Below are 24,258 nucleotides of genomic sequence, written 5' to 3'. Positions count from 1 at the left end.
CAGCTGGTCAAAGCTATGGTTTTTCCAGTAGTCATGTACGGATGTGAGAGTTGGACCATAAAGAAGGCTGAGCGACGAAAAATTAATGCTTTTGAATTGTGTTGGAGAAGACTCTTGAGAGTCCCTTGGACTGCAAAGTGATCAAACCAGTCAAGCCTAAAGGAAATCAACCCTGACTATTCATTTCAAGGACTGATGCTGAAGCTCCAATACTTTGGCCACCTGAAGTGAAGAGCTGACTCTGGAAAAGAACCTGATGCTGGGAAGATTGAGGGCAGGAGAAGGGGGTGACAGAGGATGAGACGGTTGGATGGCATCACCGACTCAATGGACATGAATCGGAGCAAACAGACAGTGAAGACAGGAAGACAGAGGAGGACGGGAAGCCTGGTGGGGCAGCAGTCAGGATCGCAAACAGCTGGACACAACCTAGCAACTGAACAGCAACGATTCAAAAAGATAACCTGACATTATGTGCCTCCAGATGGAGAAACACACCATCACCCACTACAGCAGGACTGCCAAAACAAAACAATCCAACAGTAACAAAATATCAAACTTGTATCTGACCAAGCCTCCAGGTCTAAATACCAATTTACAGGAAATAAAGAGAATAGTGGAATGTATTGAATTCCACAACAAGAACATAACCAGCAAAGTCGGGCTACGAAGAACACTCAAGGAGAAGAGCCTGATGAATACAAGGAGAGAGAAAGAAAGACGAAGAAGGAATTGGAAGAGAGTTTAAGAAAGACGCACCCACCAAGTGCAGTTACAGGTGTTATCTGAAACATGATTCAAACCGTAAAAACAAAAAGGACAACACTGAGACGCCTAGAAACCTATGCACTGACAAGTGACCGTAATACGAGAGAAGCACGATTTAGTTCTCCCAGGAAGAGTGCGACACTGCTTCTGTTTTTAAGAGCAGTCTTAACCTCTTACAGATAGTGACCTACTTAGTTAGCTATGTCTGAAATTCGCTTCAAGGTGGTATGAGGGTAGAGAAAGTGATGGGGGTAGTATGAAGCAAGCTGGCCTCCAGCGGATTCAAGCTGGGTGAAAGGTATGTACGTGGGAACTCACTGTAGCCCCTGTCTGGTCTTATGTATGTTTGAACTTTTTCATTTATTAAATAATGTCTTCACATCTGTTAAGTAAAGCTTAAACAGAAAAAAAAAAGGTAGCTAACAATTTACAATCCGTGCGTTAGTTTGCTGGAAACGCTGTCACGGAGTACGAGCTGGCACAGACAGTTCTGGAGGCTGCAAGTCCCAGATGAAGGGTGGGCAGGGCTGGTTCCGTGGGGCTGTGGGACGTGGCCTGCGGCTCCCCAGCATCTTCGCACAGCCCTCCCCCGGCGCCCGTCTATCTCTGTGTCCAAACGTCCCCGGCGCACAAGAACACGGTCATGCTGAACCACAGCCCCCCTCACGACCTCGTCATCTCTGTAAGACCCCGTCTGCAAATCAGGTCACATTCGGAGTTATCAGAGGTTAGGGCTTCAGTACATGAATTCAGGATGGGTGTTCGGTTTAACCCATCTGCAAGCCGTATGTTTAAATGAAAACAACAAAAGAAAAAAACCAGAAAGAGAACAGGTTGGGACAGTGTCACCCGAGGTCAGCAGGGGACCACAGAGGGCGCTTCCAGGGAGGACGCCAGGGGGTGCTGTGCTCTCATCTGTCTCAACTGAGGGGTTTCCCGGGTCATTGGCCTAAAGTCCAAGCTCCTTAACAAGACATGCAGAGTCCCTGGCCCTCCAGACCCTGGCCAGGCCCTCCAGACCCGGAGCAAAGACGCTCCCAGTCCTTTCAGATGGACCCTTGGTCACCTCAGCCTTCAAGTTTGCCTTCTCCCCCTCCCCTGAAATCCATCATAAACTTACAGGTTAACAGGGTAAATTCAGACTTTCAGGGTCAAACAATTAAGACCAAAAAGTAGCATTCCTTCAGTAACCTGCGTTCTCACTCAGCAAAGGCTCTCCCCGTCACCACACACTCTGTCCACGGCCCGGGGCGCCTGTCACAGTTTCCCACCCACCCCCCAGCTCACACACAACTCCCCACACCCTCTTCACCTGTCCATTCTGCAACGCGTGTTTAGCCACAAAGCTCTTCCATGTTTTCTTAAAACTGGGTTTCTCCGAACCGACGTTCTCCTGTGATGATGAGTGCCTGTCCCACACGCCCCGCTCTCCACAGGTCTCCTCTCCCACGAAATGGCCAGAGCAGGCCCGCCCGGCAGCAGCAGGAGGCTCAGAGGCCCCTCTCCAGCATGGGCCCCGGGGTGCCAGACGTGGGGAGGGCCCCGCACACAAGGAGCCCCCAGGGCCTCCACTGACACTGGCAACGGGAACCTCAACGGCCACCTTCGAAGATGCGAAGCCAACTCTGCACAGGTCTGAATGCAGGGTGGCAGTCTGCCCGGGCCGCCGGAATGGACCACCACGTCTGGGCAGCTTCCACAAGACTCGACCACTGCACACCCTGCAGGCTGGAAGCCCAAGCCCCAGGGTCGGCGGGGCTGCCTCCTCCTGAGGCCTCCGCCGTGGCCTGCAGACCGCGGCCGTCTGCTCGCTGTGTCCTCACACGGCCCTTCCCCGGAGCGAGCATCTGATGGTTGTGTTCAAATTTCCTCTTCGAGTGAGGACCCCAGGCATACTGGGTCAGCAGCTAAAGGCCTCGTTTCTAACAGTCACTTCTTCAAAGGCCTGGTCCTCCCATACAGTCAGTCACCTTCCCAAGTTGGAGGGGGCTCAGGTGGGCCCCTAACATGGTAAATGGATTAATTTAGGAACACCATCCCCTCTGGCAGGGGACCCCTCCTTGTCAGCACCAGAGATAAGTATCCGCTGCCTTCCCCTTCCTCGCTGGCTTCCCAGGACGCGTGGTATGAAAACAGGAACGCACAGAACGGCCGTGAGAGTGAGTGTCAGACAACGCATCACCCTTCTGCTCTCCACCCTCACCCTCAGCAGACATGCGTGAGACACTCAGGTGTCCACTTGACAATTAAAGCTGGCGCCCACCGGACTGACCAGGCAGAACTCGGGGACACAAAGGATGGGCAGTCTTCCAAACCAGTCCTGACATCCAGTCCATCTTCCTTTTCCAACATCCTGACAAGTAGCTCTCCTCCCCGGAGACGGGAGACGAGTCGAATGAATTATCATCATACTACTTGAGGATAAACATTGAGACCACCAAAGCAGATCACACATTTTTACTTAACTCCTCAAGATTACAGACCCATCTATCATAACGGTTTCCTGTACATGGAATCTTCAGGCACTAAAGGTTTTCCCTGCCTCTCAATCTAACAATACGCCTGTTTATAATAACATTCAACACTCTAGACTCTCCCCGATGAACTCTAATATGAGGCAGGGAAAGTGAAGCCCAGCACTAAATATACTCACCACACAGAATAGCAAGCAGTGTGCTGCCATGAAACGGATTGATCAGAGGTTCCAAGACCCCGAAGCCAGGACACCAAAGGCCCAGAAGAACACACCCCGCGGTGTGGTCATCGGCGACGTGCTCGCCAAGGTCAGCCCAGCCCCCTGCTCTCTCACCTGCAGAGGCGTGGTGCGCTGAGTACCTGGGAATGAGATCATTTCAGATGAAGCTGCTGCTTCTCTCAGCCGTTTCCAAAAAATTCTGTTATAAGAGGTTCCTTTCATTCCAATTTTAAAAACACTGACTAGGACAGAGGCTACCATAAAAGGGCTACGGTGGCATGGTTTGGTCAAGGGAACACCAGGTTTAGATGACTCCCGCCAAGCTGCCAAGGCCCCACACCACAGGAAAATGGCAGCAGGAACCACACTTTATGAATCAGAATCTTAATTAGGTTGACGGCATAGCTGACATGCAGAGTCATCCACGGTGTCAGATGTTTTTAACACTCTGAGTCAGGACCTCCCTGCGGTCCGAGACGCGAGCTCAGCACCAGGCAGCACCGGTCCGAGAGGCAGAAACGCAGAGCCAGTGTCCCTCACAACTGGCCCCTTCAGGGCACCACTGCTGTCAAGGGGAAGGGACATTCGGTCTTTCCATGCAACTTCCCGCTGAAGCCTGCAGCATCGTGCAGGCAAGTCAAGGGCGGTACTGTGTTCACAACACTTAGCTAATACACTTTCTGCACAAGAAGGCCAAAAAGGAAATGAGAGATGACTTGGATGCTCCTTACTTCCCAGGCAGGGCTGACCCTAACATCCTAGAAAAACGTACCCACCTGTTTCTCTAAAATTTCCTGCAACACCTTGATGGAACGAATGGTCTTAGAACCTTTCTGACAGGAATTCCTAAGGTCTAACTTAAAACTCTTGCCAATATAATTAAAACACATTTTCAGGCAAAATGTGTTTAAAACTTCTCTCTTCAGAGAGGAAGCAGTGGTGTCTGGATGCTGCTGGACTAGCCAAAGGGACGGATGGACTGGGCAAGGTGCAGAAAATTCACTATACTCTACTTTCACAAATGTTCAAAATTCTCCATAATAAAGTGCTACCTTCACAACTAAGCCAGAAACTGCTTACACCACTGGACAAGGTTCTGCAGAGCATCAAGGGAAGAGTACTGAGGGTTTCCTATCTGATAACACCCGCTGATTTTTGTCTTTATATTATACAGAAAAATAAACCTAATCACAATTTAACCCAATACAACTGTTTCCAGACACTCAGGTGGTCCAGCCCAAGACAAGAGACCTACAGATAATTAGAGGAGTCCTGGGGACAGTGTGTCTCTCATGGAAATGGCTATTCCATCGCTCAGCTGTGACGTTCACTCATCAGGAAGTGACCCCAACCCCCAAGACGCTGGCTCATTCAGCAAGCGTTCACCAGGCGTCTCCTGCAGGACAGGCGCCGCTGCAGGTTCCAGAAGCACGAAAGGGGGAGGAACGGGGCCCTGCACTCACGGCTTCCACTCTCCTGCAGGGAGATGGGCCACAAGCAAGTTAAACAGCATAAAGCACCCGGGACAGTGCTGAGCCATGCGGAAACATAAAGCAAGGGGGACTGTCAGGTAATCAGGGAACATGCTCTGATCTTCGGGAATTCACACGGGAGATGGTGGTGGTTTGGCCCCAGGTGGTGAGGAAAACCGCTAACACTTAGCAGCGCTCACTACGTTCCAGGCACTGCTTTAATCTCACCCAGCCCCACAACAACCCTTTGTGGGGGGTGTCTATCTGAAGCCTCACTCTAAAGAGAAGAAGCTGAGCCTCAGAGAGGCAGAGCTGCTTCCCCCAGGTCACAGAGCTCCCACGGGGTGATGCCCGAATGAGTGGGGAGTGGGAGGCACATCTCATTCCAGGGCAGTGGGGCACGGACACCCAGGACGTGGGGGCAGGGGCGACACAGCGTGAGGGGAAGGGTCGCAGACAACCTCCCATCAGCGACCCTCACTCTTTAACATAGGCAGGCTCTCAGAGATGAACTGACGGCCAAGAAAACCCTCCTGGAAAACAGTCAAAGCAAGTGACGGACCCAGAGAGAGAAAAAGGGGGCTTGACGGAGGCAGATGGCACAAGGGTTAAAAAAAAAACAAACACTATACAAAACTATAATTAATACCCTCAGAAATAAGAGAAGATACTACACTCACAAGATGGTGCCATTTAGAAGGGGGTGGGGAGGAAAAACTCCTGGAAATGAAATGTAACAGAAGAAAGTCACAGCCAGCCACAGAGTAGCGCGAAGCGCTGAAACAGGGACGAAAAGGAGCATCACCACTCGCTCCTCGGAGCCCAGCACTGAGCGCAGAGGAGCCCCAGAGGAAAAGAAAAGGCACTTTTTAAAGAATCTCAGGCCAAGGATGTCATCGAGGAGTACTTCAAATGCAAGAAATGATGAAATAAAAAACTGAGTTTTTGTTTTCAAAAAAATAAATAAACTGTGTGACCAGATTCTTCTGGAGCCACACCCACTCTCCAGATGCAAGAGACCCACAGAGTACCTGTCTGGCTAAGTGTGAGGCGAACAGCAAAGACTCCCGCCACGGCGGCGCCTCGCCACTTTCCGGAATGCAGAGAGGAAGCCCCCAAAGCTCCCATCCCAGGAGGGGAGCCGAGGGCACGCAGGCAGGAAATCAGGTGCCACGGGCCTGGCAGCAGAGCCACCACCCGGGCCTGGCCCGGGCAAAGCCGCCAAGAGGAGATTCAACTCCTGCTGAGGAGGGTGGGACAAACGAATGACACATTCAAGAAAAACTCAGGAAATGACAACAACATCCAGGAAACACACAAAAGATGTCGGAGAAATTTAATCATCAGAAACACGATAGGGCCAGCTGTGAATAATCTGTAGTCATAAAAATACGACCGCTGAGCACTGATTTAACCAAAAAGTGTAAATAATGATGCTGAGAAGGGGACGACTGTATGAGTACACATAGTCTCTTTTTTCACGGTAGAAACTCAGTATCTACTTAAACCAAGAACAGTGGTTTGAGCCTGCTCTTCAGCAAGATAAGGGGGAGCAGAGAGTGGGGATGAGGAAGGGCAGGATGGGGCTCACTGGGCTATTTTTATCATAAGCCCTGAACACTTTCACTTTAAAAAACATCCACATGCATTAACTTATACAAACAGAGCGCACAGGGGAAGGGAACAGAAAATAGAGGGGCTGGGGCGGGGACAAAATTTAAGGAATGGGATGAAGAAACAGGGTCAAACAGGAAAGACGACACTGGAGGCAGATGGAGACACGGGGCACAAGCTGCACAGAACACTGAGGAGGACGGCATCTAAAAAGTGACGTGGAAAGAAACACAGTGATCAGCAGCAAAAGAACTGGGAGAATGGTGTGCTTTTTTTTTTTTAACTACTCCTGAGTCCCTTGGACTGCAAGGAGATCCAACCAGTCTATCCTAAAGGAAATCAGTCCTGAATACTCATTGGAAGGACTGATGCTGAAGCTGAAACTCCAATACTCTGGCCACCTGATGTGAAGAGCTGACTCATCTGAAAAGACCCTGATGCTGGGAAAGATTGAGGGCAGGAGGAGAAGGGGAGGACAGAGGATGAGATGGTTGGATGGCATCACCGACTCGATGGACATGAGTTTGAGCAAGCTCCAGGAGTTCGTGATGCACAGGGAGGCCTGACTTGCTGCAGTTCATGGGGTCGCCAAGAGTCAGACACGACTGAGCGACTGAACTGAAAACTTATACTAACAAAGTTATTCAAAAGTAGAATAAAGCTATGATGCAGAAAAACATACACGTTAAATAGTAATCTATTATAAGTAAGCCAGGAGAAAACCCGGAAGCTGCTGCGGCTGCCTGAGCCCTGGGAGGAAGCAGAGCTGAGGAAGCACAGGGTCAAGGGCACCCATCAAGGCACTGGTCTTACAGAGCTGAGGAAAGTGTGTCCAGGACACCAGGCACACTTCCTGACAGCTGCCCGAGACGCTTCGCCACATGCACACAAGCCATCTGCTCACCAGCACTCTTCTTGGGATCCACAGCCTCCAGCAGACTCCTGACAGGGTCCAGGCCTCAACAGCACTGATTTAATCACAGCGCCTAAAGTATTTTTCGTGTTCACAAGTGAGTATTTACAAGTTTATGATTACACTTCTTTCAAGTCAGAAATATTTTTTATCACCTTTAATTAAACACTGCAACTCAACTCAGAGGCGGCAGTGGTTGTTCTCACAAATTAAAAAAAAAATTAAATATGAATGTGTTTTTCTGAGCCTTATTATGAAAGTCAGCATGTCAGTTTCCTAACTCAGTAAGGAATTATCTTCACTATTTCAAGGATCAACTGAACAACAGATACCTTGGCATTTCACCCAAGACTTTCAGATAAAAAAAAGAAATAAACATCCAGAGGAAAAATAACTGGGAGCAGCCACGCGTGTGCATCATTCTAATCAAAGTGTCTGTAAGAGCAAGGCAGAGCGCCTGAGAACTGGGCAGCTAGGCGTCAGGTCCCCTCAACCCACAGTGAAGTCGGGCTCCACAGCGTTGAACTGACTGCTCCCCTTCCCTGGGTCCCGCCTCCCTCCCCTGAGAACTGGCCTTTCTGCTCTAAAGTTCTCACACAAAGACTGTATAAGTCCAAACTTGGACGAGTCCACCAAGTGTCTCACTTGAACAGTGAGTGAAAAACGGGGAAAACTGGTTATCAGATCTTTTATTGAAGTTAATTTTTTTGTTCAAAGCAAACCAAGCTGAATTAGACTTCCGGAGCATCCCCGGCAGCAGGCCTCTGGTGGAGTGTTCCCAGGGCACTACTTTCGTTAAGTTTGTTATTTTTCAGTACCTCACCAGCAATCAGTGTCCGGGTGTGCTGCGTTTTAATAACAGTCTGAAGTCAAGAGTCGGGGCGGGGGCGCAGGGTGGTTCTGGGCCCGGAACCGGCAGGCTGCATCCTTGGAAAGTAACGCTTGCTGCTGACACTGAACCACTCCAGGAGGCACGCTGCCAGGCAGCCCTGGGCAAAAGGAATTTTTTTCCTGCTGGAAAGAGTGCAGGTTGAATTTATGGAGGGTTCTGAGGAAGAATCTGCAGCGTGAGAGATGCTTTAAACTTAAATTCAGAGGTTAATCTGAGAGGTAACCAGTAGATCACAACCTTTGGTTCTGCAGTAAGAAGCTGAAGCTACAGAATGTTACAATTACTGGTGGTCAGAGGAGATATTTTAAATGTGCAGAATAACTGCAAACTCATCCACCTCTGGCTTCTAAGTCCAGAATGACTTAGAGATTCACTCACCATAATTAAAGGCTGCAATTACACCACATTAACTCAAGCCTCCTGTTCAGTGTAGCAAAAAGGGAAAAAAAGACATTTTCAGGATGGGCTTTGAACATGGACCTCAAAGAGAGAAAAAAAAAAACTATGAGTTTTTAAAAATGACATCACAGTGGTTTCACTTTTGGATAAGAGCAACTTCTCTCTCAAAAATCACTAGTCTGGATGCTTAAAATGAAATTCTTTTCTCCGATGTAAAGCATACACGTTGCCAAAAAAATAGTCCAGAATTATCGGTACTAGCGTGTGGGTCTATGATGTTCTCAATCAAACCCAACTCATTACACAGCTGTCACAATGAAGCATTCTGAGAGAGAGTTTTCTTTCTTTAGCTCATCATATTTTGTACATATCAATACACTCACAGCAAATACATTAAAATACATCAACAAGCTTAAAAAGAAAGTTACCTGTTGAAAAATATAAAATGGGCTACAAATATGAGGCTATTCCAAAAGAATCTGGCTGAGAAAAGCTTTTTTTTTTTACAGCAAAATGTTAACAACATGGTTATCATACTGCACTGCTGTCCTATACGTCGAGAATCAGGGGCTCTCACAGGCAGGCACACTTGTCACCTGGGGAGCTGGGAACGTCCTGAGTTCCGCCTGCTCGAGCCGCGTTTCCCTGCTGGTCTGGGCTGCTGAGACCTGGCGGGCCGGGGCAGGCCCACCCGCACCACGAGGCACTCAGCCCACAGCACTGGCAGCTGACTGCCAGGCCACCAGCTCACAGCTCTTTTACTTATTACTTATACAAAGTATGCATAAAATGTAAAGAGGTTATTTACACTGCCTCCCAGAGAAAGGGTTAAAATTACAGGGGCGGGGGGGAAGCCTTTGGAGTGGTAGGTGGTGTGTGTTCTGCCCTAAAGTTTTTACATTCCTTTGTGGTTATAGCACACATAACTTCTCACAGGAAGATTCTTCAGAACAATATTCACACACGGTGACCAGGAGCAGAGATCTCTTCAGATCTTAGGTGTTGACATTAATTTTTTAACTTTAAATTGTTCTTCCTTCCTTGAGTCTCACAAGCTCCCCAAGTCAACAGGTTCCTATTCAATAACTGATATTATCTCGCCTCTAGTAGAAGACAGGCTTCCCAGGTGGCTCAGTGAGAAAGAACCTGTCTGCCAAGGCAGGACACACAGGAGACGTGGGTTCAATCCCTGGGTCGGGAAGACACCCTAGAGGAAGGAAAGAAATCCACTCCACTGTTCTTGCCTGGGGAACCCCGTGCACAGAGGAGCCTGGCGGGTACAGTACAGGAGGTCGCAAAGAGTCGGACAGGACTTAACGACTGAAAGCGCATGTAGCAGATCCAGCATTTCGTGTTGTGGGGTTGCAGAAATCACCACAAAAGTACTACAAATGCAGATTTCTGGGCCAACCTCCAGAATTCCAACTCAGCTGGTACGTTTGGGGGCCCCCAAATTTGCATTTCTACAAGCACCCAGCTGATCTTGATGTAAGTGATTCTGTTTTATAAAAACAGCTTTAAAAAAAAAAAAAAAAAAAACAGCTTTACTTTTTCCTGAAACATTTTCAGCTGAACTGATACTGTGGCCGGGATTGATATCAAACCAATGGGGGCCGCTAGGCAGGTGAAAAAGATACAAGTGAACAACATTATAAATTTAAAGCTGCTGACGCTGGGTGACAGGCACCTGACGGTTTGTTATATTCATTATTCTACTTCTGTGTATGTTTGAAATTTTCCTTAAAGAAAACACGAAAAGAAACCAAAAGCTGTAAAAAAGATCAAAGCAAGGCTCTAGCCCTCTGTGCTCTTCAAGTGACTTGCCACTGGACATTTCATCTGAACTTTCACCAATTAAAGGAGCTGCCTATAATTCCGTTCAATAATTTCCAAAGCTGATAAGACTCCCTGAAGTAATTCTAACTGTAGCCTTAAGCTTAAAAGGTTTCCCTCATCTTCTTCTAGATGAGGCTGCTCTTGGAGAGAGTAAATAAAAGCTTCCAATGATAATATTTGCTCTAAAAATACAAATAACTTCTTGCCAGTACCATTATACCACTAGCACGAGATGTGCAGTATTTACGACAGTGTTAAGAAAACGTTAAAAGGTGGCCAAGTGACAGGGTCCAACATGCACAGAGTCCGTCCCAGTCATCCGTCCCTCCCTAAGAGCCCCTTGGTCCTGCCAAATCCCTCGCTTGCTCTCTTTTCCCAGCACCTGGTATTAGGTATAGGAAGCAGAGGATCAAAACCCTGTTATAAACATCACAGTTCAGTTCAGTCGCTCAGTCGTGTCCGACTCTTTGTGACCCCATGAATCACAGCACGCCAGGCCTCCCTGTCCATCACCAACTCCGGGAGTTCACTCAAACTCATGTCCATCGAGTCGGTGATGCCATCCAGCCATCTCATTCTCTGTCGTCCCCTTCTCCTCCCACCCCCAATCCTTCCCAGCATCAGAGTCTTTTCCAGTGAGTCAACTCGTTGCATGAGGTGGCCAAACAGCAGTGGGCAAATCCGGGGCCCAGATCCCGGTTTCTAATATCACCCTCCAATAAAAGGAAGCCCTGTGAGACGTGAGCACGGGAGCCATAGCTTCTCACAGTGCCGGAAAACAAGGAAGTGCTTGAAAAAAAAAAACGATGGATATGTGTCTGCAGGACACAGGGGCCAACTGAAAGAGCTCCCAACGGCCCATTTAAGCAGCAAAATAAATAACAGTATTGAATTATAACCCAAAGTGTAAAAATCAATATTCTCGTGTGCATACTGATATAAATAATTGAATAAGGAAATACACAGGGGAAAACAGTTAAATCTCCTAAGCAGAATCCCACGTAGCTTCTACAGATGCCTCTCCCTCAAGGAGGTGGCGAGTTACTCGCGGGGGCTGGGCACACGTGCGGTATGGAGAAGGAGGTGTGTGACCGGCAGAAGTGGCAGCTGACAAACAGCACCTCAGCCAAGGGGCCAGGGCCCAGTCGTCTTGAGAGCACATACCCTTGACATGATGTGATAAGAACAGCACTGTCGCTCTGTGGGCTTCCTCCCACACAAACACAGCATCCCAGCCTCATCATGAGAAAAACATCAAACACGCACCAGCTGGGGGATAACTCTACAAAACACCCGACCAGTACTCCTCACAGTGTCAAGATCACCAAAAACAGGGAACAGACTGGAGGGGCCCAAGGAGATGTGACGACCAGACACACATGGGATCCTGAAACAAGAAAAAGGACGGACGTGAGGGAAACAGGAAAGAAACCTGATAAAGTCTGGGCGCTGGTTAATAATCATGCATTAGAACTGCCTCCTGGTTGTTACAAATGTCAAAAGGGAAAACTGGACAAAGGATACACACTGGGACTCTGTGCACCATCTTTGCAACTTTCCTGTAAATCTAGAACTGTCCTAAGAGAAAAAATGTACAACTAAAAATAAAACAACTATAAACGGCCTCCTTCTGGGTGAGGGATAGGGCTGGCTGACGGTAGAATTTGCAGGAGAATGAGAAGCTCTAAGCGGACACCCTCTCCTCTCAACGCATGGACACTCGAGTACTGGTCTGGGGAACTCAGTTCTCCAGCCCCACCTTCATCAAACTTCAGCATCACCCACAAACTTCAACTAATCGTGGGATATCATGCAAACACGAGCAATACTGAGGCTTGCAATCCAGGTGAAGAGACAGGACCTAAAACAGGTGCTAGGAAAAGGCAGTGTCAGTCACTCAAAGTCGTGTCTGACTCTTTGCAACCTCACGGTCTGTGTAGCCTGGCCAGGCTCCTCTGTCCATGGAACTCTCCCGGCAAAGACACTGGAGTGGGTTGCCATTTCCTTCTCCAGGCGATCTTCCGGACCCAGGGACAGAACTCTGGTCTCTTGCATTACAGGGCGGGGGGAGAGATAAATTAGGAATTTGGGATTAACACATTCACACATATTGAAAATGGATAAGGAACAACGACCCACTGTAGAGCACAGGGAGCCCTGCTCAATATACTGTAATAAGCCAAATGGGAAAAGAATTTGAAAAAGAATAGCTATATGTATAACTGAATCACTGTTATACACCTGAAACTAACATAACACTGTAAATCAACTACACTCCAATATATAATTTTTTTGAAAAAAGGTGGTATTTGATAAAAGCACATGGTAGGCTTGTACCACAAACCCAAACCTTTTTTGATGACACAGCTCACCAGTAAGTTTTCTCTGTATTTCTTCCATTTCTTGTAAATTTGTTTACAAAATGATACAAACGCGTTAGTGTACCAATGTATTCTATACCTTCACAGAAGCCAACATTTTTTTAAGGATGAAATGAAAATAAATCTAAAAGTTCCAATGTCAAAAAAAAAACAGTTTTCACATTTTCATCCTGCATCCCCAGGAACCTCTTGCCCCACAAGGGGACACTCTAGGAGTTCATTAGCGGAGGCAAGCACTAAATTGTTAGTCGCTCAGTCATGTCCAACTCTGTGTGACCCCATGGATTGTAGCCCTCCAGACTCCCCTGTCCAAGGACTCCTCCAGGCAAGAATACTGCAGTGGGTTGCCATTTCCTTCTCCAGAGGATCTTCCTGACCCAGGAATTAAAGCCAGGTCTCCTGCATTATAGGCGGATTCTTTACCATCTGAGCCACCAGGGAAGTCCAGCAATCACTAAGACTTGGCAAAGAAAAAGGTCTCAGTAGGGAAACTGGGGTTGTAGAGAGGTTTAAAAGAAAAGACAAGACAAAGAGATGACAGCACCTAAGAGACACAAGGGGAAGAGTCAGGCAACTGTGAACAGCATGTGAAGCACTGGAAGATGGGAATCACAACAGCGTATTTTGCAAACTCTGAGCAGATCAATTTAGCTGGTAAGAAAGTGCCTTGAGGGGAATTTCCAGGCAGTCCAGAGGTTAAGACTGCCCCTTCCACTGCAGAGGGCCCAGGTTCCACTCCTGGCCAAGGAACTAAGATCCCACAGGCCTCTCGGTGCAGCCAAAAAAAAAAAAAAGTGCGATGAAGCAGGATGAGCGGAGGCCAGGGCAGCAGAAACCCAGCTGCGATGACCTCCCTGCCCAACGCTGCCCAAGCAGGGGCCGTAGGGTGGAGGCCAGGGGCTACCCCAGTCCCACCCCAGCACCTGGGGTCTGATCTGATGGTAACTCCAGCTTTTTAAAACAAACATAACATAGTAAAATGCAAAATGTGCCAAGCTGCTGGAAGGTTTACCACCAGCCAGCTGAAGCCCCAGGGAGGCAGAAGGGGAGCAAACCACTCTTATGCAGCCAAGGAAGAAACGGCAGAGGCTTTCAGAGGAGGAAAGGCACACACCGGCCTGTGGGTTCAGGCACCTGAGACATTTGGCATCAGCTGTTCTCATGTTTCCCCACTTGAATCACAATAAAGTCAAATGAAATTCACAGTCTCTGCACTGAGCTAACCTCTGCACAAAACCTTCTTGAGAAAGATCAAGGTTATTTTTCTGATATGCCTGTTCTCTCTGTGGCAAATAACTGTAATGCCAAGGCATGGTTCCAAATTAGTCATTCGCTACAATTTAAAAATACTTCACTCCAATATTTTGCCCCGACACAGATTTCACCGCATTTCCTCAGGGTTCTTACAGCGTCTTCCTATGAGGAGTCACAGAAAAATAGAGATTTGAGTCTAAAAACCACCTCAGATAGAGTAGTCTGTTTTCGACCAGGAATGCTTGTCCAGCCTCTCCTTTCTATAATATCCCTTTCCCCATGTCTGAGTAATACATAAAAATTTCGGAGTGAAGCAACGCTAGAAGCCTGCAAAAACACATGATTTTAAGAGTGAGTGAGAGACAGAAAGCAAGTCTGTCACATTCATCTCTCCGAATGACATTTTTTAGGGGGAAACCTCAGCCCTGGGCTGGTCCGAGTACAGCCCGGGTGAACCTGCTGCCTTCACGGATGCTTTCTGCGAGTGTACAATTTTTGTTTGGGATCAAACCAACTTAGATCACCAGCGGTTCCTTTAAATAAGTTAAAACCAGCAGTCGTTCACATCCAAGAGCTTTAGTCATCTTGACATTCAAAAACAGGTTTATTATATAAAAGCACGCTGATCCAGATCATCTTAAAAATTTCTAGCATAATTCCCCAAGGCTGTGAATTTCAAGAAGCAACAACACCAGTCTATAGATCATACTTCAGTAAGCCAGATTTCTCTCTAAAGGGTCTCATCTTCACCCATCACAACTTGTTATTCTGAGAAACAAATACTTTTTTTTTTTAACATCTGTAAGTTTCAGGCACTCCATGTTTAACCGGCTCCCATCCTGAGTTCCTTCTTTGACAACAGCACCTACCATTAGTCAACTCTATGCTGCTGCTGCTGCTAAGTCACTTCAGCCGTGTCCGACTCTGTGCGACCCCATAGACGGCAGCCCACCAGGCTCCCCCATCTCTGGGATTCTCCAGGCAAGAACACTGACGACCCACCAAATCTACAAAGACATCTACGTTGTCAAGGGCCTGACCTGTAGCAGACACGGCTACCACGTGATAGCAACCCCTTAGGTAAATATCATCACCATCCCTTTTTAAAAGTTGAGTGAGTACTAAGAAGCTCGGAGAGGTCAAGTGACAGGCCAAGGTCTTAAAAGCTACTGAAGTGGCAGAGGAAGGTCTCACACCCAGACCAACTCTAAAGGCCAAGTTCTGGCTGCAGGACCTGCTCCTCCTGTGATCAATGCATGAATTTTACTCCCAACCGGGCTGAAAAGTTGGATTCTTTTTAAATGCCTGCCTGTAAGGACTTTTTTGAGGACTCGTCTGTTTAACTATTTCAGAACCCTGGGCATCACCTATGTGACATTTACATTACAGGGTGGTTTTTTTTTATTATTCTTATTAGATATTCAGCTGCTATCTGTCTATGCCCACAGGAGACACAGAGGACCCAAGGACTCTCTAAGTTTCAAGAGAATTGCATCAACGGTTAGCAAAACTGCAGAGATTTGACAACTTCAGTGCTGATGCTACAAAGTTGCTGGCCCTATTTCCTATTACTAGGCAAATAAGAGTACTTATTTAACCCCCAAGTATCACCAATTGAAAGCAATTAATAGCGTTTCCAGCCTAAATCAGAACTCAAGCCTCACAGGCATGTAGCCTGACAAGAATCTGCACGAAAAACCTGTTGAAAATAATTTTTATTTCTCAGAAGCTGTTAAACAAAAATTTACACTTTAGAGAGCACTTCCTTTACTTCAGAAATTTTTTCCAAGACACAAGCTTGTTTGTTTAATCTAAAATAAAAGCTCAGGTTTCACAAGCTACTGTTTAATCAGTAGCTGAGTCCCACCGGGTTCACAGACTTCCGTGAGGTCCTGTATCTGGAGCTGCTAAAAGCTTCCCCTGTGTTCTGTGACCTAACATGCCACAGAACAATGCAAGTGGGTTTCCCAATCTCACCACTATCCTGATATTAATAACGACGGGTGGACTCGGAGGAATGCCTCACGTGTATCCAATCTTTCTTTATGATGTGCATTCAGACAGTCTTGCAAAAGGCACCTAAGTATTTTCCAAGAGAAGAAAGGTAAGAATGACTTAACTGTAATCTTAGTTTGGTAAATGAAGTGCGTGTGTGTGTGCAAAAAAATTTGGTAACTCAAGAGTGTGTGTAAAAAACAGTGGACTTCCTCTCTTTATGTAAGCTTCCTAAGTGAGGACCAGCTCTTGCAGAAATACAGATTCTCAGAAAAGGAGCCCCCACCCCAGGGAGAACATAAGGGACCTCAGTGATAGAGAGATCCACCGCACCCGGCAAATCCAACGAACAAATGCCTCCGTGCCTGATGGCAAAGGCAATCTGCATATTCACAAAGCTCACCGTGACTGATGGGTAAATGATCTTTTTTCAACTTCAGAATCTAGAAACGATTTTGGATGACAAATCTTTGGATAAACGAACTTCGATTTAAAAGCCAAATTTTAGTTAACCATCTCATTTCCCCATGGCAAATGCTAAATTGCAAGTCTTTTTTCCAACCTATTGTTGATAAGCCATGCTTTCTCCAAGACACTATTAACTGGTTAGAACTTCAAGTAGCATTAAGACCAATGGGGCAAAGACACAATGCAATGGATCTACTCAGAATCTGAAAGTGGCCAGACTTCCCTGCGTAAGGAGTACAGGCCCCCAGTTAATCAAAAGCTTTAAGAGTTACTGTCTTCAATGCTTACCTGTTCTTTTACCTCCCATGTATGTTCCAGAGGGCTTCCTATTTCTTAATCATCGAGCTCACTTATCAGGATTAGCTCAAAGGTTTCCTCATTTCTCTTGATCTAATACATCTTGGTCAAGAATCCATCCCCATTACCAGTATTAAAAATCTCTTTTGAATGGAAATACAAACTCCCAGATCTATGTGAGATTGTGCATCCTTCCCAATAATTTAACCCTGGCAGGTACTTGTCATCCACATGGCGCAAGTCTCACCATAACACCCTCCAAGCAACGAACACGAAGGGAAAATCTACAAGAGCTGCTATATAGCACCAAATAGCTCTTTACGTTTTTTTTAATGACAAGATTTGATATTTCTATTTACAGATTAATTTCCCTGATTGCTTTGTCTCACTCCAAGAAAAACGTCAATTTTTTGACTCACACCTCCATAAAATTTTAAAAGAATGGAATAAAATACATGTTAAGAGATTTATAGACAGACACACTTCCAAAGGTTCCTACACAGAATCTGTTTTCCAAAATATATAAAAGTTCGATGAACTGCAAAGTCATCTGGACACTTCCTGAATCCCTTCTGCATCCATATTCTTTATCCACTATCCTTCACCCACTGCTAATTTTCCATTTCACCATGAATATCTTTCAATATCAACATCGACATTCCTCCCTATAGTCTTTTATAACTTCTCAGGTACGTTCTGGGACTCTTACCTGGGCTGCCTACACACTCCTCATAATGTTCTCTCTTCTTATCTATCAGATCAGAAAACAGCATTCACCTCAAAAATATTTAAGGCAGTGGCAGAAATTTAGTGATACACTAGATGTTACAACGGTAACAGTTAATACTCCACTAAAGGGCACTCAATGACATAACCTGGTGTGTCTCTGGAAACAATCATACTCAGCGTCCACTGTAGATGTGCTTGAAAAATATGTCTTTACTAGAAACAGTACCTTCCACATTCTGTACCCAATTAACATCATTCTAAAATAACTCCTGACCTCAAGAGTATTCTAAACAGCTAAGAGACTTGAAGAATCACACAACTAGGGGAATCTAAGACCTGGGTTTTACTTGTGGCTCCACCTACAATTTAGCTGTGTCACCTTGGGTAGGTTATTGGACCCCCAGGGCCTCACTATCTTCAACTGCAAAACGATAAAAATTGGACTAAATTTTCTTTAAGGCCTGTTTCGTCTCTAAAATTCCATGATTCCGTGAAATTTCAGTCTCCTCTCAATTCAAAGATCAGCAGCAGCAGATAACAGCAAATTAGCGTAGATTATTTTTTTCCTTAAAAAAAAACTTATCCAACTTGAGATGCTTTCCTGGATTGAAGTTTTACCGGGGAAAATAAACCACAAACGAAAACGATGGGAGAAAAATAAAAAGAAAATCACACACTGACATAGCTAAAATAGAAACTTCAATCACCCCCTGGGCCATTTTGTCAATAGTTATTCAAAGGCTGCTACTCTAATCACTGGCTTCCTAAAATAAAGATATTTATAGAGCTGCTTCCTTCTCATCCCCAGAGATTCTATTCGAATAAAAAGCACAGCGTTTTGAAATCAATTGACAACTTCGGAAAGAGTTGCAGGGAGCGAAGGAAACTCTGCGCAGCTCTCCAAACGTATTTGCATTTAAAAGTAGGATTAGGGCTAAGAAACGGTTCTTATAATAAGATGTGAAGGGGAAAAAAGCACAGGAGGCAGGTGACATCTGGGGAAGGAAGCAGAACTGCCGGGAAGCGATGTAGGCTGAGGACCTTCGGGCAACAGGTCCAGAGCCGGGACCGCAGCCTACCCCGGGGAGGGGCTGGGGACCGTCGCCCGGCTAGCAGCCTCCCCCGGAGCCCCCTCCGCAGAGCCTCGCCCCCGCTTCGGCCCTGGAGAGACAGCCCGCCCCCACCTCGCGCCCCTGCGGCAGAACCTCGCTCAGCACGGGCTCCGCCGGGCCTCCAGCCCCGGGCAGGCCCTCCGCTTCCTCGGCGCCCAGGCCGGGCCGCCCCCCGCCGCCCGCTCCCCGCCCCGGGCCCGCTCACCTGCACCTGTTTGCGGAAGTGGCGCGGCCCCGGCGCGGCCCACGGCCAGGAGCAGCAGCAGCAGCGGCGGCGGCGGCGGCCCCGGCATCTCGCCCGCCGCGCGGCCCCGGGGGCCGGCTCTCGGGTCGCCCTCCCTCCCGTCCGTCGGTCTGTCCCTCGGCCGGTCCTGCCTCCCTCCGCTGCCTCAGCGCCACCCGCACCGGCTGCTCTCGGGCACGCGTCGCTTCGGCCACACCTCAACCCGGCTCCTGGTTCGCGCCCACCGCTCCAACCTCGGAAACACCATCCTTCCCGCCCGCCCGCCCGCCCGCGCCGCCGCCTCTCAGCAGAAGCAACGGCAGTCGCTCTGCGGAGCCGCGGGCCCCGGCGGCCGCGCTCCCACCGCCATGATGGGCTGCGTCATGTGACGTAGGGCGGGGGGTGGCGGGACGCCGTGATAGACAGCCCGTCCCGCCAGTCGTCCGTTCCACACCGGCCCGGGAGGCCCCGCCCCCCGCCCTGGCAGAGGGACGGTGGCCGCCGGTGCGCCCCCTGCAGACACAGGCGTGCATGGGCAGCAGGTGATGCCAGCAATTATTTAAAAAAAAAAAAATTTTTTTTTAAAGGTAAGTATAAGAAGACAATGAAAAGCATCCAGAATCCGTCCTGAATTTTTTTCTCAGTATTTTAAAAACGTGTAAAAATAGGCCCCTTTTGTCTTCAGCCTTTTTTACTTGTAATAGGCGTTTTAGACTTCTTAGTTTGACCTATTCAGACACCGAGGAGCTTTGGGCTTTTTTATTTCAGTTCGACAAGAATAGAATATTCTCTCCCCTCCTGCCCGCTAATTCAGCTCCTGAGCTCAAGCTGTTCCCCTTGACAACAGTGCCCTTCCTGTCCTTTCTTTGCCACCTGGCACACTCCCTTTCCATGGTGGAGACTCACCTGAAGAATACAGTCATCTAAGGAGGCCTCTCCCAACCCCCGGAGAAATGACTGTCCTCTCCTAGTGCCCTGCCGTGACCCTGGCCCCACTGCTATCCCGGCTGCCAGGCTGTATTGTTCCTATGACTGTAAGCTCTCTGAGGACAGGAACGGTGCACATGTCAGCTGCGGGTGCCTGGCACTGGTGGGAGGCCTGATTCCAGGAGGCATTCTCTACAGGAGTAGTGCCTGGCCTGGGGACCCGCCTCTCCCCACCAAGAGACAAGGCCCAGCCAGCAGGTGAGGAGAGACCATCCTACTGCAGAGAGGCGAGAGAAAAATTACTTTCCAGGTAGAAGTAACAATGAGCAGAAGCTTGGAAGCTGGGGAAATGCTGGCCTCTTCCAGAGAACGCACTCATAGTCCAGTGTGTGCTTGAGAGGGACTGCCTTGAATCTTATCAGAGGGGGCGCTACCAACTGGCGGCAGGGGGGCCTCCCCAGTTCTCCGGACTCCTCAAGTCCATCTTGAATGCCAGCTTTCTGCGGTGCTGATCCCTTGAGGACACACAGACCATGTCCAGGGAATATTTGTTGGACATATAAGGCAAGACAATAAACACCTAAGTAAGCAAAGAGCTGGAATGTGGAAGTGCTGGGTTAAAGCATCCATGGCTGTCTGCTGATCTCTACGTGCAACAGGAAAGGAAGGCAAAGGTCGAGAAATGAGACCCAGTCACCTGTTGTGCTTCTACTTTCTACTGGGATCAGGAAGCTCCTGACTTCGAGTTTCAGGGAGCCAGGGAATGCTCACGCTGTGTCCCAGGAGGAGTCCCTGGATGTGCCCACAGCAGTGCTGGCCCAGTCAAAGCCCTGCCTCATAATCCTCGTGGTTATTAATCATAATTAAAGTGCGCTCCAACCACAACACGTCAGATCACAATCCCAAAGCAGGTTTCGTTATTATTCAGGTGGACCAAAAGTTTTTTAGAAAACATTTTTCCTTTCCACTTCACAGAAGAGAGGTTAAGGTACACATTCCTTGGATGGTGTCTAATGGAAACCTTTACCCGACAAACTACCTCACTGCTCACACCTTTGCCTAGTACTTCTCTTGAAGTCTTGAAGACTTCCAGTTAGAGAATTTACAAAGCAAATGAGAACCTGTTTGCTTTGTTTGATTTCCTCTGGGAATCACAAAACAGCCTTTGGAACAACTTGGGATTAGATCCCTAAAATGAGAAGCCATATCTTTCAGTATTCCTATGGCTGTTCTCCCCTGTGCTCAGTCTTTTCCAATTTCTCTTTTAAGCCAAGCCATCACTTGATTGACTATACAGGCATTGTCTGTCCTGCCAGCAAGCTCAGGCTGAGAGCTGGATTCACAGGGATATAGATTTTGTTTAGTACTGGATAAGCATGCATCTCTGGGGATCTGACATTCAGCAGGTACCCTAAATGTTTTCAGGGCTGAGCTGGATCGAATGGGTGAATCCAGAGGATTCTGTCAGTGGTATCCATAAGGGTCCTGTCAGTGGTATGTAAAAAGAAAATCATAAGTGTTGGTGAGAATGTTTAGGAATTGAACCCCTGTTCTCTGCTGATGGGAACGTAAAATGGTACAGCCGATTTGGATCATAATCTGACAGTTCCTCAAAATAGTAAACATACAGTCACCACATGACCCAACAAATCTACTCCTCGATATATACCTGCTATAAATGAAGACATACGTCCACACCAAACCTTGTCCGCTGACATTCACAGCAGCGTTATTTATAATAACTAAAAGATGGAAACTACACGAATGTCCATCACCTGAAGAATGAATTGACAGAATGTCATATCCTTGCAGTGGAATATTAGCCAGCAATAAAAAGGAGTGAGGTACTGATGCCTGTGACAACATAGAGGAGGCTTTAAAACACATGCTTGGTGAAAAGAGCCAGTCACACAAGTTCATGTATTTTACGATTCCATTTTTATAAGGTATTCAGGCTAAGCAGATCCATAGAGAGAGAAATTAGGTGCGTGACTGCCTAAGGCCAAGGCAAGCAATGAGGATTGACTGCTAATAGGTATGGGGTTTCTTTGGGGGCTGTTTGAAATATTCTAAAATTAAATAACGGTGATCACTGCACAACTCTGTGAATATACTAAAATCCATTTTAAAGGAGTGAATTTTGTGGTTTGTGAATTATATCTCAACGTTGTTATTAAAAGCAAAGTTTACAAATACTAGAAAGTCAGTTATGTTACTACATTTACTGTCATCTATGCTTTGGGGTTATCCACATCTATCACAGCTGTACACCAGAAATGCTATGTAATGCTAACACCGTACTTCTGCCCACTTCTCGCCACCTCAGACTCCTGGGCTATCATGCCTGTAGCTTGAGTATTTACACCATGGAAATTGGCAAACAGTACCAATCAGAGCTCTTTTCCCCCTAGAGAACCACTTGTTATTGGTCTTGCCACAGGGCACCCTCCATCAGGTCCCTGTGACTGCCCCTTGCTGACCTGAATCCTTTCCGTGGTTGCATTACTTTAATTCAGCTCTGAGCAAATAAAGAGACCACACAGCTTGGAAGTCACCTCTTCCCAGTCCTCCACCACTGAAACCAAGGCCACGCACCTCATCCCCAACTCTCCTTCTAAATGCCTGTGTGTGGCGTTCTCACCTTCTGCTGCCTTTTAGATCCTTTGTCTACAGCTGAGTCAGGGACACCTCACCGGAAGTGGTGGCCACTCGGAGCCTAGAGTCACCACCCATTTACGGAGGGGGAAAGGGCACCAATATGGTAAAATGAATGAAGGAATAATGCTATCCACAAGATAAGTTACAGGATTTATAAAAACTACTCAGGCTCAGACGGTAAAGCGTCTGTCTACAATGCGGGAGACCCAGGTTCAATCCCTGGCTTGGGAAGATCTCCTGGAGAAGGAAATGGCAACCCACTCCCAGTACTATTGCCTGGAAAATCCCACGGACAGAGAAGCCTCGTAGGCTACAGTCCATGGGGTCACAAAGGGTCGGACACGACTGAGCGACTTCACTTTCACTCACTCAACAGACAGTGAGGTTCAGGAAGGGGATTGAAATCGTGTTACAAGCATATTTTCCCCAAGCTCAACAGGGTGAATGCCTTCTTGTGGAAGTGAGTTTTACTTAATGTTGACTTATGAATCACTTTCTATCTGTTAGGTGCTGCTCTAATCATTGTGTAAGTAATAACTCTTTAAACTGTATCTAATTTTAGAATATTTTCATCATCCCTAAAAGAAACTCTGCGTTTGCTGTCATTCCCTATTGCGTCCCTCCTCCTAGTCCTCAGAAACCACGTATCCTACTTTTTGTCTGTATATCTGCCTGCTCAGAATCGGGCTGGCTGAAGTGGATCCGTGAGGGGACTCCAAGGTGCCAGAGAATGACGAAGACATTAGATAGATGGACCCTGAGTCTCTGAATGACTTCGTGCAGCAGAGCTCCCAACCTGACCTTCCACCACACTAGACTGTGCCGTGCCGAGCATGCCTGCTTAGTTGTGTCTGACTCTTGGCAACCCCACGGACTGTAGTCCTCCAGACTCTTCTGTCCATGGGATTTCCCAGGCCAGAATACTGGAGTGGGTCGCCATTTCCTCCTCTAGGGGATATTCCTGACCCAGAGTTCACACCCGTGTCTCCTGTGTCTCCTGCATCGGCAGGCAGTTTCTTCACCACTGAGTCATCTGAGAGGCCCTTTGTCTCTATGGATTTACCTCCTCTGGCCATTTCCTATAAATGGCATCTTTCAAGATGTGTCTTTTTGTGACTAGTGTAAGCTACTGACATTCCCTTTTTACAGATGACGAAACTGAGAAACACAGGGATTAAGTACTTCAGTGAAGGTCACACAGCTAGTAAGTGGCAGAGGTAGGATCCAAACTCAGGCAGCCTGGCTTCAGAGTCCTTGATGAGTTTCAAAATCAAAACTGAATAATGTCAGGGACTTCCCTGGTAGTCCAAGGCTGACACTCCACATTTCCAGCGCAGGGGGCCTGGGGTTCAATTCCCGATCAGGGAACTAGATCCCACATACCGCAAGTAAATATTCCGCCTGCCACAAGGAAGATCAAAGATCCCGCGCTGCAACTAGGAAAGATCGTGCATGCCACTACGAAGACCTGATGCAGCCAAAAAAATATATTTTTTTAAAAAAACTGAGTAACATCAAAAGCATACACTGAAGACCTTTTGTGAACAGGGCTGTGGGCCAAATTGCCCTATGTGTGCCCCCCAGGCCCTCTTAGTGTGCCCCCCAGGCCCTTTTAGGGGCTGCTT

At 47.5% G+C, this 24,258-nt stretch overlaps 1 protein-coding gene across 3 annotated transcripts in view; it reads right to left on the bottom strand.

The window, feature by feature from the left end:
• The window catches only part of LMTK2 (lemur tail kinase 2), a 75,102-nt gene extending 55,775 nt beyond the window's left edge, over positions 1-19,327 (bottom strand). Inside the window, exon 1 of one of the 3 annotated variants that reach the window (XM_055410307.2) lies at positions 19,031-19,327. In XM_055410307.2, coding sequence (XP_055266282.2) covers positions 19,031-19,118 — 88 coding nt within the window. In that variant the 5' untranslated portion in view covers positions 19,119-19,327. Of the gene's footprint in view, positions 1-3,421; positions 3,804-19,030 lie in introns of those variants that run through there. The other 2 variants (XM_055410308.2, XM_088833165.1) reach the window with 2 other exon arrangements.
• Between the last annotated feature and the right edge of the window lie 4,931 nt (positions 19,328-24,258).

The sequence above is a fragment of the Moschus berezovskii genome, chromosome 27, assembly GCF_049115385.1.
Source record: "Moschus berezovskii isolate FMDL1 chromosome 27, NW_MosBer_1.0, whole genome shotgun sequence".
In the NCBI taxonomy this organism is placed as follows: domain Eukaryota; kingdom Metazoa; phylum Chordata; class Mammalia; order Artiodactyla; family Moschidae; genus Moschus; species Moschus berezovskii.
Note: the sequence above shows the minus strand (reverse complement) of the source record. Positions and strands in the feature narration are given on the sequence as shown.